Source organism: Macrobrachium rosenbergii, chromosome 46 (genome assembly GCF_040412425.1).
Source record: "Macrobrachium rosenbergii isolate ZJJX-2024 chromosome 46, ASM4041242v1, whole genome shotgun sequence".
Lineage (NCBI taxonomy): Eukaryota > Metazoa > Arthropoda > Malacostraca > Decapoda > Palaemonidae > Macrobrachium > Macrobrachium rosenbergii.
The window spans coordinates 49,992,195-50,009,694 of record NC_089786.1 but is presented as its reverse complement, the minus strand read 5'-3'; the positions used below and the strand labels follow the sequence as shown (position 1 = coordinate 50,009,694).

Sequence of the window (17,500 nt, the reverse complement as noted above, 5' to 3'; positions counted from 1 at the left end):
CTTTTTTCTCCTATGACCTTTTTTTCATTTTAGTTTTATGAGGGGAGGGCATTTTAAAATAGATGGGGTTGGAGTTTTTGTCGTATTTTTGAGGATATGTGTATTTATTTTAGGTTTTTTGATGTGATGTGAGCATGAACGTGTCTATACACAGGCATACACTTTACATATGCGGTGTTATTATTATTATTATTATTATTATTATTATTATTATTATTATTATTATTATTATTATTATAAACCAAACTGCCATTCTAATTGCAAGAGCAAATAAGTTATAGATAATTAGCACATAAACTAGGAAATGACTTTTTTTTTCAGCCTGCTCAGCAAATAACAATTTGGCTACATTATATATACATACGCACACACAATATATATATATATATATATATATATATATATATATATATATATATATATATATATGTGTGTGTGTGTGTGTGTGTGTGTGTGTGTGTGTGTGTTTGTGTGTGTGTGTGCATAACTGAATCACGAAGATATGGAACGTGATGAATATATAAATAAAGGCAATGCCACGAAGGAAAGTGAAACAACGGAGTGGTGCTAGGCCTTTCGACTTACTGTCCTTTACCTAGCTGACTGAGAGAAATATAAAAATGAGTTTACAAAGCAAGCTCGTATAAATGACAGATGGGGATTGTAAAGGAAGATATTTGCCTGGAATCCAACACAGTTGAAGAATTAGTAGACCTACCAAAACGGGGTAAATATAATCCCCATCTGTCATACATATATATATATATATATATATATATATATATATATATATATGTCACAATACAACCATTTTCCTTTATAAGTAATGGCACAATTACATAGTGATGAGGCTGCAAGCCTCTTCTTATTCACCCAGGCTGTGACTGACCACAGTCGACTAATAACCACAAGTGACTTACTACTTCCTGTTTGGGTGACAGAAGTATAGTTGGATTTATTGAACGGCACCTTTAAATCACTCCGCCTCCCCAGGAATCGAACTTGGGTTCTCTCACTGGTGAGACAAGTGTTGTGGTCACTAGGAGACAGAAGTTCTTCACTGGATGGGTCGATATCGTATTCGCCTAGAACTCTCTTGGGCCCGCGTTCGATTCTCCGGCCGGCCAGTGAAGGATTAGAGGAAATTATTTCTGTTGATAGAAATTCATTTCTCGATATAATGTGGTTCGGATTCCACAATAAGCAGTAGGTCCCGTTGCTAGGTAACCAGTTGGTACTTAGCCACGTAAAATGAGTCTAATCCTTCGGGCCAGCCCTCTCTAGGAGAGCTGTTAATTAGCTCAGTGGTCTGGTTAAACTAAGGTATACTTAACTTTTAACTAGGAGACAGAGAAGCTTTATTTCAAATTATTTATATAATATATATATATATATATATATATTATATCTGTAAATATGTATGTATGTATATATATTATAAATTATACATATTGTATTATATATATATATATATATATATATATATATATATACATACTGTATATATATTGTATACGTATATATATATATACATATATATATATATATATATATATATATATATATATATATATATATATATATATATATATATATGTATATATATGTATATTTAAACTGACGAACCACACTTTCAAAAGCGAAAAATTCATGATCCCCGAAATGCAAAAATAGCTTTATCCGTAACCTCTCCCATAAGAGGCTTACCGTGTTCTTTACCGGCCGCATTCCACGAGGAAAAACACGTAGGCCCTTTGGTTTATTCCGTCTTTGTCGGTTGTCCAGCGTTCAGAAGTCCACGTGGGGCCTTTTATCTCCTTCAGCGCCGTGACATTCCCGCAGGGGGTTAGCGCCGTTAGTGCACCTCATCTGTAGGCTTTACTGAAGGGCTTTTGCGGCGTCCCTTCGGCCCCTAGCTGCAGCAATTTTTTAGCCTTTGACGTTACCTCCATTCCCGCTTCCTTTCTTCGATCTTGCTGTCCAGCCTCTCTAACTATTACCTCTTGATTTAACTGTGGGATTTTCTCCCAGGTCTAACTTCAGAGCCGTATACTTCATTGACTTTTATTGTGTGGGTCTCTTTAGGTAGCTGTCCAACCACTTCACTTCAACCCCCGTAGGGAGCTAGTGCCGTCAGTTCACCGCATGCGGTTTACTGTAGGCATTACTTGAGGTTCTTTGCGGCGACGCGTCCCTTCGGCCACTAGCTGCATCCCCTTTCATTTCTTTTACCGTACCTCCGTTCATATTCTCTTTCTTCCATCTTGCTTTCCACCCTCTCCTAACAGTTGTTTCATAGTGCAACTGCTTTGAGGTTTTCCTCCCGTTACACCTTTCAAACTTTTATACTTCCAGTTTCCCTTTCAGCGCTGAATGACCCCACAGGTCCCAGCGCGTGGCCTTTGTCCTGAATTCTAATATTCTATCTGTAAAGTCCTGGGCCAAGCAGTTTTACTTTCATCGTTGTCTACGGACGATCTACTGGAAAATGATCGTCTTATTTTTTTTTCTATAAATAGTAGCGATTAAGGAGCGAGATGCAATTTCCTTCCTCTGTCCGGAAGCGTTTTTCGACAATTTCTCTCCTCTCAGGAAGTGTGACATTTTTCTTTTTCGGGGCAGTTTTTTTTTTTTCTCGAATAATTATGACGTTTCGTGTTTTTATAGAGATGGAAGATGGATCTGTTTCAGTGGTGCATCGCTACATCGCGACCAGAAGTAATGAGTACAAAGCCACAATAATGTCAATGAAAGACTGTATTTTTCCAAAATACAAAAAAAGGGTTAAAAAAAGCTCCCCTTTTTTAAAACTTTTTGTATTTTGAAAAAATACAGTCTCTCATTTACATTGTTTTAGCGTTTTACTCTTTATGGATCTATTTGGCAGAATATTTTCTTGAGATTTTTAAATATTCGTTTTGTGTTTTTGATCTGCAGACAAATGACTAGGAAATGGTATATATAGTATTTTTGAATTAAGTAGATGTGGGTCTTTTGGTCAGTACTGTATATCTTTATATATTTATTAATATTTTTTCAAGTATCTGACTAATTTATTCATCACTTTGTTCTCGTGGACTCTTAGACTCTCATATAGACAGTTTCTTACCGAGTCAACTGTGTATCAGATTCGGCAGTTGTCAATGCGAACCTATTTTCAGGTAATAATAATAATAATAATAATAATAATAATAATAATAATAATAATAATGGTGAAGAAATCCGGTGATGTAAGTGTGAATATATATTAGAAATATATAGGCTATATATATATATATATATATATATATATATATATATATATATATATATATATATATATATATATATATATATATATATAAATACATATAATAATAATATATTATATGTATAATATATGTATTATATGTATTATATATTATATATACTGTATATATATATATATATATATATATATATATATATATATATATATATATATATATATATATATATAAATCACTGTGGATTTCTTCACCATTTTAGTAACTCATGCTATTATGAGATTTTCATGAATAATAATAATAATAATAATAATAATAATAATAATAATAATAATAATAATAATAATGACTTTACATTCCATTTTCTTTCACAGGCGTTTCTTTAAATTGAGTTTGAGGAGACAGTACCTCCTGTATATATAACACCCGACAGGGCACCCCTTCCCGCATTCATTCTTTGCTTCTGTGACTGTTCCTATCCCAGTTACAACCGGGCTATGGATTTCTGTTCCTGCCTCTGTTTTCTAAAGCTTATAACCTTCAATCTTTCAAGGGGCGAGTTGTTAATTTTTCTTAGTAGTTAGTCTTCATTTTTTTTAGTTTTCTTTAAGAAGAAAACTATTGTGCCGGCTTTGTCTGTCCGTCCGCACTTTATTCTGTCCGCACTTTTTCTGTCCGCCATTTTTTCTGTCCGCCCGCAGATCTTAAATTCTACAAAGGCTAGAGGGCTGCAAATTGGTATGTTGATCATCCCCCCTCCAATCGTCAAACACAAAATTGCAGCCCTTTAGCCTCAGTAGTTTTTATTGTATTTCAGGTTAAAGTTAGCCATAATCGCGCTTCTGGCAGCGCTATAGTATAGGCCGGCACCGGGCCGTGGTTAAAGTTTCATGGACCGCGGCTCATACAGGATTATACCGAGACTACCGAAAGATAGATCTATTTTCGGTGGCCTTGATTATACGCTGTAGCGGCTGTGCGGAAAACTCGATTGCGCCGAGGAAACTTCGGCGCAATTTTTTACTTGTTTTTATTTTTTTCCGTTCTGTCTGTTTTGACGAAAAATAAAACAAATGAAATAAATAAACTTAGATTGTCGTAGAAATGACAAGTGGGTCTGCTCCATCCCTTGTTCTCTTCTTCATTTCATGACGCCTTCCTCCCACTCAGGTGGGGCGACTGGTTTTGTTCTATCCCTGGAGAGCTCGAGCATATAGAGTACTGTATTTTTACTGGGTATCATTCTCCATGTGACGCCATTCATACCAAAATTGAAACAGTCAATCAATTATCCAATTGAGGCTCCCCGTAGGGCGATAGTGCCTTCAGTGCATCTCACGTGGTGTACTGCAGGCATTACTGAAGGGTCTTTGCAGCGTCCCTTCGGCCTCCAGCTGCAACCCCTTTCATTCCTTTTATTGTACCTCCGTTCGTATTCCCTTCCTTCCATCTGACTTTTCACCCTTTCCTAAAGATTGTTTCACAGTGTAACTGCGAGGTTTTCCTCCTGGTACACCTTCCAAGCCTTTAACTGTCAATTTCTGTTTCAGCGCTGAATGACCTCATAAGTCCCAGCACTAGGCCTTTGGCCTAAACTCTCTCTCTCTCTCTCTCATACAGCACTGAATTTTTATTGGGCATCATTCTCCCTGCGACGCCATTCATGCCGAAATCCAAACAACCGATCAATCATCCAGTCGACTTCAGTTCATGACCAGAATACCAATCAATCAATCAATCAATCAGTCAATCAATAATTTCGTTTGTGACATCGAACACCATTGTTATCGGATTTCACGGCCCTAATTAGCGAGGTCAATTCCCTTGATGACGCTGATTGGGCTGAAATGATATGGAGCATGTAATATTGGCGTAGTAAGTGGGTTATTGCATCATCGTGTAATAGGGCTTTACTGAAATAATAATGATGACGATAATAATAATAATAATAATAATAATAACAGTAATAAATATTTTTTATAATTATTATGATTATTTTGACTATTATTGTCATAAATAATAATAATTAGTATTTTATTGTTGTTGTTATTGTTGTAAATAATACAAATTATTATTATTATTATTATTATTATTATTATTATTATTATTATTATTATTATTATTATTATTGATTTATGAAACACTCATAATCGCATGAGTCAACTAAAATGGTGAAAGAAATCCACAATGATGGCAGTATAAATATGTGTAATATATATATATATATATATATATATATATATATATATATATATATATATATATATATATATATATATATATGTATATATATATATATATATATATATATATATATATATATATATATATATATATATATATATATAAAATGTAAATGAAAGCTGCAACGATTCTCCTTCTCAGGTTCAAGTAAAATCGAGTAGGTTGTCGAAAGCTCTTGTTTTATACTAATTTTTAATATATATTTACAGTGACATCATTGTGGACTTCTTCACCATTATTATTATTATTATTATTATTATTATTATTATTATTATTATTATTATTATTATTATTATTATTATTATTAGATCTAATACCAGTATCAGTCAAATTCCTAAATATAAGCAGAATTAATGCTTTCTCTGATCTTTTGTGCTTTGACTGCAAGGTTCTTCATGCAAAAACCTCTTTAGCATCATCCATATCTTATTGCTGTATCTACTTACTTGTCTGTCATCGTGTCCTTTTTTGTGCGTCGTTTTCTGTCCTGTCTTTCATCAGATTTATTCAAGATATATTCCTTGAATTGCTGCATAATTCTTTAATGTTGACCATTGCTTTTGCTGGTTCCCGAAGTGGCTCGGATTCCACAATAAGCTGTAGGTCCCTTTGCTAAGTAACCAACTGGTTCTTAGCCACGTAGAATAAGTCTAATCATTCGGGCCAGCCCTAGGAGAGCTGTTAATCAGCTCAGTGGTCCGGTAAAACTAAGATATACTTTTTTTCCCGTAGTGGTTCGGATTCCACAATGAGCTGTAGGTCCCGTTGCTAAGTAACCAGTTGGTTCTTAGCCACGTAAGATAAGTCTAATCCTTTGGGCCAGCCCTAGGAGAGCTGTTAATCAGCTCAGTGGTCCGGTAAAACTAAGGTATACTTAACTTTTTTAGGGGGGGGGATAGTGCCGTTACTTCACCTCACGGGGTGCACTGTAGGCATTACTAAAGGTTCTTTGCAGCGTCCTTTCCTAAGGCCCCTAGCTGCAACCCCTTTCATTCCTTTCGCTGTACCTTCATTCATATTATCTTTCTCCCATCTTGCTATCCATCGCCTCCTAACGATTATTTCATAGCGCAACTGCGAGGTTTTCCTCCTGTTACACCTTCGTAACGTTTTGTTCTCAATTTTCCTTTCAGCGCTGAATGACTTCATAGGTCCCAGCGCTTGGCCTTTGGCCTAAACTCTATATTTGATTCCGTAGTTTGACGTATTCGTCTTTTAAAAGTCGATTTCGTTTTATTTATTCACTTTGAAGCGAAAGTAGTTCCTCGTTGGACGAGTCGGTAGAGTTCTCGTCTAGCACTCTGCTAAGCCCGAGTTCGAGTCTCCGGCTCGGCCAGTGAAGAATTAGAGGAATTTATTTCTGGTGATAGAAATTCATTTCTCGGTATAATGTGGTTCGGATTCCACAATAAGCTGTAGGTCCCGTTGCTAGGTAACCAATTGGTTCTTAGCCACGTAAAATAAGTCTAATCCTTCGGGCCAGCCCTCTCTTGGAGAGCTGTTAATCAGGTCAGTGGTCTGGTTAAACTAAGGTATACTTAATTTATAATTTTGAAGCGAATGTGCTTAAATGCGCCAGGCTGCTGGGATGTTGTGGGAAGTTTAGCCGTATGACGGGGGTCAGTAATAATACTTCTACGATTATGTATGTCTGCTTTGGTCTGTCTGTTAACCAAATTATTGAAAGTTCCTGAACTGATTCTCATGATGAAATTTCGAGAGCAGGTCTATGTATGTATATATATATATATATATATATATATATATATATATATATATATATATATATATATATATATATATATATATATATATATATATATATATATATTTATATTTATATAATTATCAACAAAAGTTACGAGACATGGTTAAAAGGGAACGACAGAATGCGAAGTACTTTCGTTTATGTTACACAACATCATCTGGGTACAAACTACTTGACACTCTCGTTTCCTTGCAAGGATTTACTGTGGTTTCAGCTGATATGTGCATGCATATTATATATATACATACATATATATATATATACATATATGTGTGTGTGTATATTATATATATATATATATATATATATATATATATATATATATATATATATATATATAATTACTTTTCTTAACTTACTTTTACCTGCTATCACCTTTTTCACCAAACAAATGAACTGGTTTCAATCCACCCCAGCCACCATCAGGCTCAAACTAAGATGATAAAAAATGGAACAAGAAATTTATAATTTTTGTTTATTTATTTATATTTTACAGAATAATGAATGACACCGAGAATGAATGACAAAGGAATGAGGAGTAATATCTGGGGAAAGTTATACATTTTACACTGAATAACAAGAGACACGAAGCTATGAAGTGTCGTTACTTTAGGTGCATAATTTTTTTTAAAAAGTCTTTCAAAGAAGTTTGGTGCGTAGTCATACATACATATATATATATATATATATATATATATATATATATATATATATATATGTATATATATATTCATATATATATACACATATATGTATAGAATCTGCTGGTCACTTTTTTAACATATATATAAACATACATATATATACTTATATTTATATATATATATATATATATATATATATATATATATATATATATATATATATATATATATATATATATATATATATATATATATATATATATGTATATTGTGTATGCTTGGAGGTTTAGATAAATAGGTATTCAATATATATATATATATATATATATATATATATATATATGTATATATATATATATATATATATATATATATATATATATATATATATATATATATATATATATATATATATATATATATTTCAGTACAGTATATGAAATCCATTAGATAATTTGTTTTTCATAAAAGTAGACTTCTCAAAAAAATCCTCAGATTTATCTATTCTCCTACCGCAGAATATTCCATTCTTCCGAACTTAAGTGTCTTAAGTTTTTTTTTAATTTTTCGAATTAATTATTTTATGTAAAATTGAATACAATTCATACAATTAAGGAAAAATCATTGTTAGAAATCACGGACAGAATATTTATATGTAATTGAATTAATTTTTTTTTTTATTATCCATCATCCAGAAATTAAACAATTCCTACGGGACACAGACGTCACGTTTGTCAATGAAAGATTGGGCTTTGTAAAAATATAGTTTTATTATTGTCTGTAGGGATATGACCGGATCGGCTTCATAGGAGAAAACATATAGATTATATATATACATATACAGTACATTTATATACACACATCTATATTGTATATATATAATATATATATATATATATATATATATATATATATATATATATATATATATATATATATATATTCATATATTGATATATATATATATATATATATATATGTATATATATATATATATATATATAAAATGTAAAAATACATATAAATAAATATATATAATTTTTATATGTTTACATTATGTATATATCAATATATGTATATATAAATATATATACAGTATATGTGTACACATACATATACATATGCATATTAAAACTACTGGAACTTGCAACAGAACTTAGGGGTCTTATGCTATTGACTGCGAGATCACAACGTAGATTGACATTACTTTTGTGTACTAGGAAAATAATATTAAGATGGACATTGTCACATTTTAGGCTAATGCCAGTGGTTTTAAAAAATTATATATTTATTCAATTTCAAAATCTTTTAGGGGTGGTTTGTCGTCATTTAAGGAGTAATGTTTCTGATATTCTTCTCTCTTCCTCTTCAATTCTCTTCAGCTTCTACTCTCATTATAATGCATCTAGCTTTAGGCTGTTTATCCCGTGTCAGATTCTTTATATGAAAGTCACCATAAGTGTCACCACGCCAGTTTACTAATAGGAATCTATCAGTCAAGAAATTCACCGTGTATGGAAGATTCTACTTCCATTTTGCCTTCTTTTATCCATCAAGTAATGTAATGTTCAGTTGTGGAGGTTCGAATAATAATAATAATAATAACAATAACTTTGTCATTGCTGTTGTCAGAGGATCAGTGCTGTTGACATTTACACTGACATAACAGTAACACAACGATAGCAGAACTGGCTCAAGCGCAAATGCAGATAGCAGAAGTGTTGAGTTAAGGGCGATACAGATAACAGATTGACTTAAGGAGAAATATTGCCAATAACAGCATTGTTGACAGATGGGTTGATACGAATGACAACGTCATTAGGCGAATAGCAAAATTTGTAAAGAACTGACTTGACTCTTAGTGCAGCGTCATATTATGAGTTTCCGGTTTACCCCGTATTATTATTATTATTATTATTATTATTATTATTATTATTATTATTATTATTATTATTATTATTATTATTATTAATCAGGACATGAACCCTGTTCATATGGAACAAGCCCACCAAAGGGGCCATTGACTTGAAATTCAAGCTTCCAAAGAATATGGTGTTCATTAGGAGGTAAGAGAAGGTAAAGGGAAATACAGAAAGAAAAGAGCTCACTTATTAAAAAAAAGAAAAATAAATTAATAAAATTAGTCGATGTCTTAATAAAACCATGGCACCAAAACTGTCCCGAGATTGAATTCAAGCTGTCAAAATTGAGTCCAGTCTTAATCCAGGCTCAAAAAGAAAACTGTTTTGGCTGAGTTAAGGATCTTATGAATTGTCTTCAGGCTTAGTCAAGGATCTAATGAATGAGCTTCAGGCTTAGTCCGGGGTCCCTTGATTGTCTTTAGGCTAAGTTGCCTTAAGTCTTAATCCAATAAATTAAATCTGACTTTTAGCTTAATCAAAACACATGGAACTGACTATGATGTTATCAGGGGCCTGAAAATTAGCTTCAGACTCAATGCAGTATTCCAAAATTAGCGTAAGGATTGATTGCTTTCAGATGTTTGACTATGAGGTCAGTTCTCTTGGAGTAAGTCTGCAGGCTGTTCTGTGAGACTGTACTCACATTGTGAGCACTAATACTAATACTAGTAGCCTAGCTCCCATGAGTATTAAAACTTTCTGCTGGCGAGAAGTGAACGTAGAGGAACCTAAAGAAGAAATGTGATCGTAATGAAAAATCGTAGAATCTGGGGAAATCAAATGAAACCCATCAAGGCGTTATGTTTCATATTAGCAGTGAGCACTTGCTACTGTGACTACTATCGGTGCTGGTAGTATTGTGACCGGTGCTAATGTTTGTGCCTCGGCTACTATTACTAATGCTATTATTCTCCAGAAGATATTTGGCACGTATCTCAACTACTGATAGTAGTTTATCAAAGCTTGTCTGTATGATGTGATGACGAAATGTAAATTTACTAAAGAAAGTATGGTTTGAAAATCTGGAAGAATGAGAATGGAATATTTTTACGTAAATTATGAAAATAAATTTTAATGTACTATTTTCAAGAAGAGTCATAAGATTATTATGAACTGTGAAAATAAGTTTTATTATATTATTTTCAAGAAGATTCATAAGATTACAGTGAACAAGCTGCCAGTTTGTTTATTTAACACGGGAAACGAAAGCATAAATAACTGTCAATTATCTTGATGATTAGATCAACCGAATTATTTTATCAATTTGTTTTTATTCGATCAATTTTAGTACAGAGTTTAAGAAAAAAAATACTATGGCACAAAAGGTCAAGCTAGGTCACGGAATTAATCCCAGGCGCCATTTCCCACCACGCTAAACATTTTAAGCGAGCCCCGTCAGCGCTATTTCTCCGCCAGTGACACTTTCTTGGCTCGTTGGGGGGTGGGAGGCGGTTGGGGGAGGGGAGGGTGTTGGCTTTTAAAAGCTATTTCCCACAAAGGCTTCCCTTTTGAAGCAATTTCTCTTCTTTTCAGAACTTTTCAATATTGATGACCGGTTATCGCTTATCGTTTATGTCAGCGTGAAGTTTCTGAAAGCGTTTTCTTTCCTGCTAATAGAGAGGTATACGTGTGTGTGTATGTTGTAATATATATATATATATATATATATATATATATATATATATATATATATAGTATATATACACATACATACATATATATATATATATATATATATATATATATATATATAGCTTAATGATAAATAATATTGCCAAGACCAGGAAGAACATTCTTTATTACAAGCTTTCGAGGTATAAAACCTCATCATCAGGCTGAAAAAACCGACAAGGATGAGAATCAATAAAATGACAATAAAATGAATTGTCATAATAAATCTTCAGCAAAAATACTAACGAAATATAAAATGAACAAGTAAATACAAACTAAAAGGGTGAGACGTAAAATAACGAAAATTAAAAACACAGACATAAAAACATGAAAATAAAACTATAGTGAAATGTAAACAAACTACCACTCACAAAGTAAAATATTTAACGACCTAATTGGGTACCTACTATGAAATTACACGATAGCTAGTTGAATACCAGACGAGTTGTTGTTCAATTCCGGCTTCATCTTTTTAATAGTCAGCGACTCTGAAATTAAAAGGTCCAGTCTGTTTGAACAAAAAGACAGTACCCGAAAATCCAGGTCAGTGAAAGGATGGTCCTGTGCTAAACTGTGTTCTCTAATGGCAGAAAAGGGTGGTTTGGAAAGGGGAAACCTAGTTCTAATAGAAAGACCTCTGTGTTCCAAAATTCTGTGTCTGAGCCAGCGGGAACTAGATCCCACGTATCGCAGACCACACTGCGAACAAGTGAACAAGTAAACGACACAGGAATTAAGGTCCACAGGCAGAGTAGGCTTCTCTCTCAAAAGTGATCTTATTGTAAAACCACCCTTTTCTGCCATTAGAGAACACAGTTTAGCACAGGACCATCCTTTCACTGACCTGGATTTTCGGGTACTGTCTTTTTGTTCAAACAGACTGGACCTTTTAATTTCAGAGTCGCTGACTATTAAAAAGATGAAGCCGGAATTGAACAACAACTCGTCTGGTATTCAACTAGCTATCGTGTAATTTCATAGTAGGTACCCAATTAGGTCGTTAAATATTTTACTTTGTGAGTGGTAGTTTGTTTACATTTCACTATAGTTTTATTTTCATGTTTTTATGTCTGTGTTTTTAATTTTTCGTTATTTTACGTCTCACCCTTTTAGTTTGTATTTACTTGTTCATTTTATATTTCGTTAGTATTTTTGCTGAAGATTTATTATGACAATTCATTTTATTGTCATTTTATTGATTCTCATCCTTGTCGGTTTTTTCAGCCTGATGATGAGGTTTTATACCTCGAAAGCTTGTAATAAAGAATGTTCTTCCTGGTCTTGGCAATATTATTTATCATTAAGCTAAGATTTCCAAGTAGCCGCCCAATTACCGAGACTATATATATATATATATATATATATATATATATATATATATATATATATATATATGTATGTATATATTTATATATACATGCATACATACATACTTACTTTATTAAATGTAATCCATATTCATTCGCTTATTAATTAGCGAACCAAATCTGACGTCGTTTCTAAGATGTACTACACACTTCTACAAAGGTTCAGTGCTATTACACACAAAAAAAACACAATAGATAAGATTAATTAATAAAAAAAGTGAAGTGGTGTTAGTTAAAAACGGTACAAGTGGTATCGTCTTGATAAAGTGCAATAACAAAAATGAACATGAATGAAAATCATAGAATTAAAAGATTACAAAAATATTTATCTCTGCATTTTACGAAATCAGCGACTTGACCGATTAATTTCCGACGTGGAGCGTTATCTAGACGTGATAAGAAGATAGCATTTGTCAAATGTCACAGAAAATTACTAATTAGCATTTAGAGACAACTTTCCCTGCCTTTTAAATTTTTTAGCACGCTGCGTAATACTGCTGACTCGCGTCTCCATTTGGAAAGCTGATAAACATACCAGATCGATTGCAGTATCTGTAAGTGCCGTTCACGTCTTCTTCAAAATTATCTAGGAAAATTTGCCAGCATGCCAAGTCTGATTAAAATTCTGTTTCACTGAGAAATTTCTTGGAAACATAAGGTCATCCCATGCCATATGTTTACAGTCGAGATAGCAGCATTTGCCTATGTGCCAAACGTGTCTCGTTCGCGTCCATTGCATAAATTCAGGAAACAATGCCGGTATGTGTTTACATGTATCGTTCATACATATTCTATGCATCTGGGAAAGAAGTACGTGTTACATTTCACGTGCTTGAGTTTATTCACTTTGGAATAAAGTCCCTTTCTGTGCAATACTTATACAGTTCACGTAGTTATGTAAGGGCTTTGTGATAGTTTCTAAATACGCCATACATGTATTCATGTCCAATGTGTAGTTCGGGAAACAGCTCTCTATAATTTGTCTTGTATGCATTGCTTGCATGTTGGTTGCAAAAATGTTGTAAAGAAAACTATATTGGGTTGTATAGGTGTATTGTCTGTTCATTGCATGAACCCTTGAAATTATATCAGTGTGACACAAGTTTATCATCTCTATGCAAAGTTTGGAAGTGGGGTCAGAGTTGCTGTACTTATACCTGTCTAAGTTTTTGTGTAAAATCTGTCTAGTATTAGTAGAGAATTTTTTATTTGGGAGAAAAACCTAATGTATAAATATTTTGTTGACATTTAATGAAAAGGAATTTTTCTTTTTTGTTTCTTTCGACACAAAAATAAATTCCAGCGAGTTACTTTGTGTAGCAGACAACAGAATTCGATGTGGATGAAATGACGTTTAGAAGTCTAGATAGAATGCAAAACACACACACACACAAATCTCCGTTTTATACATTTATCTAAGCATTTGTACACATATCTTAGTATAGCTTTGCGGGACAATTATAGCACGTCGACTCTTTCGAAAGAAGAAGACACACACAGAGAGAAGATTCACGAATATCTTGGAGAACCACGAATATTTTAGGAGCTTCGCGAATATTCCGCAGCGGATGATGCCACAGGCTTCGGCCGAAGTGAATCACGGCGGGGGCCGCCGCCCCTCGCTAGCTCGCTTAGAAGTCGAAGTTGGGGGAGACGCCTGATTCCTCTAGCTCTGCCGTTCTGTGGGACAGAGAGAGAAGATCGATTGTAAACAAAAGCCTGGTGAGAAGAGTGTGCAGTTAGGATGTAAACACTTGCTTGGGGAGCTGTTTATTTTAAGCTGTTTGTGATGTGCTGATAGGTTGTCGGGCAATACTCAGAAGTAATTTGTTGTCTAGAGAATGAATTCTTACTTTTGAGAATCAAAGCAGTTTGAGAGATAACTTTAACGAGTTTTTATTTCGGGTACATAGGTAAATGCTTAGCTATATACATGCTCTCTCTCTCTCTCTCTCTCTCTCTCTCTCTCTCTCTCTCTCTCTCTCTCTCTCTCTCTCTCTCTCTCTCTATATATATATATATATATATATATATATATATATATATATATATATATATATATATATACACAACATACGCAGAACACACACACGCAGACACATATGTGTATATATATATATATATATATATATATATATATATATATTTTACACCATTTTCATATTAAAGAAGGAACGGCTTTTGAGGGTGTTATTAACCTTCACTCCTTGCATGGGCATACGTGTGTGTGTGTGTGTGTGTGTGTGTGTGTTCGTATGAACTCTCGAAACTTACTTGGGATCAGTGCAGGTGTGAGCTTGCCCCGTGGGCAAGCACTGTAGGGCGCCGCAGCATCGGACGGTCATGATCTCGCCTGTGAGCTTGCTCTCGGAGGCGCAGAGGGAGTTCTCCCTGCCGCAGACACTCCCGTCCTGTAGGTGAAAGAGATGTTAGCCCTTCAGAAAGATTCTGAAGTTTTGGTGTTACTACTTGTGAAAGAGCAGAGATGTCAGCCCTGCACAAACTGTTTAGGGTTTAACGCTTACAGTGTGCCTTGCGATGTGATTGATTTCTTTAAGAAATCTGTCTTGACAGTGACTGTGGGCATTGACCCTGCATATCGCCCCTAGTTTGAGGAACTGACGTCGTAAACCATTTTTTCCCCCATTCTGAGAAAACAGGTTTCAAAGATTGTGATATTATTCTGAGTTTCTAATTAGTTCATCTTGGGTGGAAATTTGGTAAGAAAGTGTGACAACGCAGACAACTGAAATCTTGATATACTATGCAGTGGTTCTTAAATTTTTTGGTATCGTTACCCCGGGCAGTGGTGTGATAGATCACCGTTACCCCTACCCCTGTCACAAAGACTCTTCATGGCATTTTTATTATCTTTCGGGATTGAAGAAGTTAAAAAGTATTTCTTAGTTTAACCAGACCACTGAGCTGATTAACAGCTCTCCTAGGGCTGGCCCGAAGGACTAGCTTTATTTTACGTGGCTAAGAAAACGAATGTTGGGGTATAACTTGCATAATTATGATAAGAATTAATCTATTTACTTCTGTATTATTTATTAATAATTAATTTATTTATACATTTATTTATTATTTATAAATTTACTGAATTTTATTCCAAAGAACTATTACTTTTAGAAAGTGCTTCATTACCCCCACTGGGGTAATTACCCCCGGTTTGAGAACCAATGCATAGAACATAAAAACTGAGACGCTTTGGCTGGAAAACCCTGCTAGTTGAAAGTAATGGGGCTCGCCAGTTCGTCAAAACAGGGACGATATGTCTTGCGTGACTTGGTTCAGGTGATATTAACCGTTCTCTGTTGTGTCATCAGCTGCCTGGCTTTTTTTTTAGGCTTGGATTTTTTTTTTTAGTTAGATTTTTGTTTTGAAACCCAAAAGTTTAACGCTGCATGTGTCTCTGTGTCATCAGCTGACTGGCTTTATTTTTTTTAAGGCTTGGATTTTTTTAGTTAGAATTTTTTTTTTTTTTTTTTTTTTTTTTTTTGAAACCCAGAAGTTTAACGCTGGATATGTCTTGCATTACTTATTGTAGGTATTATTTAGCAGTGTCTGCAATGACTTATGACCCCCAGCTACCTGTTTTTTATTTTAAGGCTTGGATTTTGTTAGAATGGGTGTTTTCTTCTGAAACCCAGCTAGAAAGTTTACTTGTATTTGCCAGTGTGAAATATTCGATGGCAAAATTACTTTGTCGTGAGGCTGAGGGTATAATTTTGCAAGGCTGTTTCTAAATATTGTTCAAGACTATTTGATATATGCACCACGGCTATTGAAGTCTATTCAGAGAAGTCATGTTATTTGAGTACAATTTTGTAAGGCTGTTTCTGAAAATATTCAAGGCTGTTTTGTACAAATCACGGCCATTGAAGTCTATTCAGAGAAGTCATATTATCTGAGTCCAATTTTGCAAGGTTGTTTCTGAAAATACCCAAGGCTCTTTTGTACACCGCGGCCATTGAAGTCTATTCAGAGAAATCATATTATATAAGTACAATTTTGCAAGGCTGTTTTCGAAAACATTCAAGGCTATTTTGTACACCACGGCCATTGAAGTCTATTCAGAGAAGTCATATTATATGAGTACAATTTTGCAAGGCCGTTTCTGAAAACATTCAAGGCTATTTTGTACACCACGGCCATTGAAGTCTATTCAGAGAAGTCATATTATTTGAAAACTATAAACTATATGTCAAAAGGTTATATCTGAAATCTTTTCTTTTTATTAACCTGCCGTTGTTCAGACTTACCCTCTTGTCGTAATAGTAAGCGAAGGAGTTGTCGAAGTAGGTGGGACTCCACTTCTGAATGGGCTCGTCACGGAACTGTGAAGGAAGTGGAACTGTTAATTAGTGATATGATATATTTCAAAACTAGGGAAATGGAATTGTTAATTAGTGTTCTGATATATTTCGAAACTGTTAAACAGTGGTTCAGTCCATTCATGAATGGGCACGTCGTGGATCTGTGAAGGAAGTGGAACTGTTAATTAGTGGTTCTGTATCATTAAGAATGAGCTTCTCTGGAACTGAAGAAATGGACCTAATGAATAGTGGTGTGACAAAGTTTCGTAATGTTTTGAACCTTGAAAATGTGGGGAAAAGACTCTGTGGAAATAGAACTA

General features: G+C 33.9%; 1 protein-coding gene across 1 annotated transcript in view; it reads right to left on the bottom strand.

Moving 5' to 3' along the window:
* Window positions 1-13,897: 13,897 nt before the first annotated feature.
* The window catches only part of LOC136830079 (uncharacterized), an 80,532-nt gene continuing 76,929 nt past the window's right edge, over window positions 13,898-17,500 (bottom strand). The window contains exons 3-5 of the mRNA XM_067089272.1: window positions 17,127-17,201; window positions 15,136-15,272; window positions 13,898-14,541 (exon numbers count right to left, since the gene is read on the bottom strand). Of these exons, the coding sequence (XP_066945373.1) occupies window positions 14,493-14,541; window positions 15,136-15,272; window positions 17,127-17,201 (261 nt within the window). The 3' untranslated portion in view covers window positions 13,898-14,492. The remainder of the gene's footprint in view (window positions 14,542-15,135; window positions 15,273-17,126; window positions 17,202-17,500) is intronic.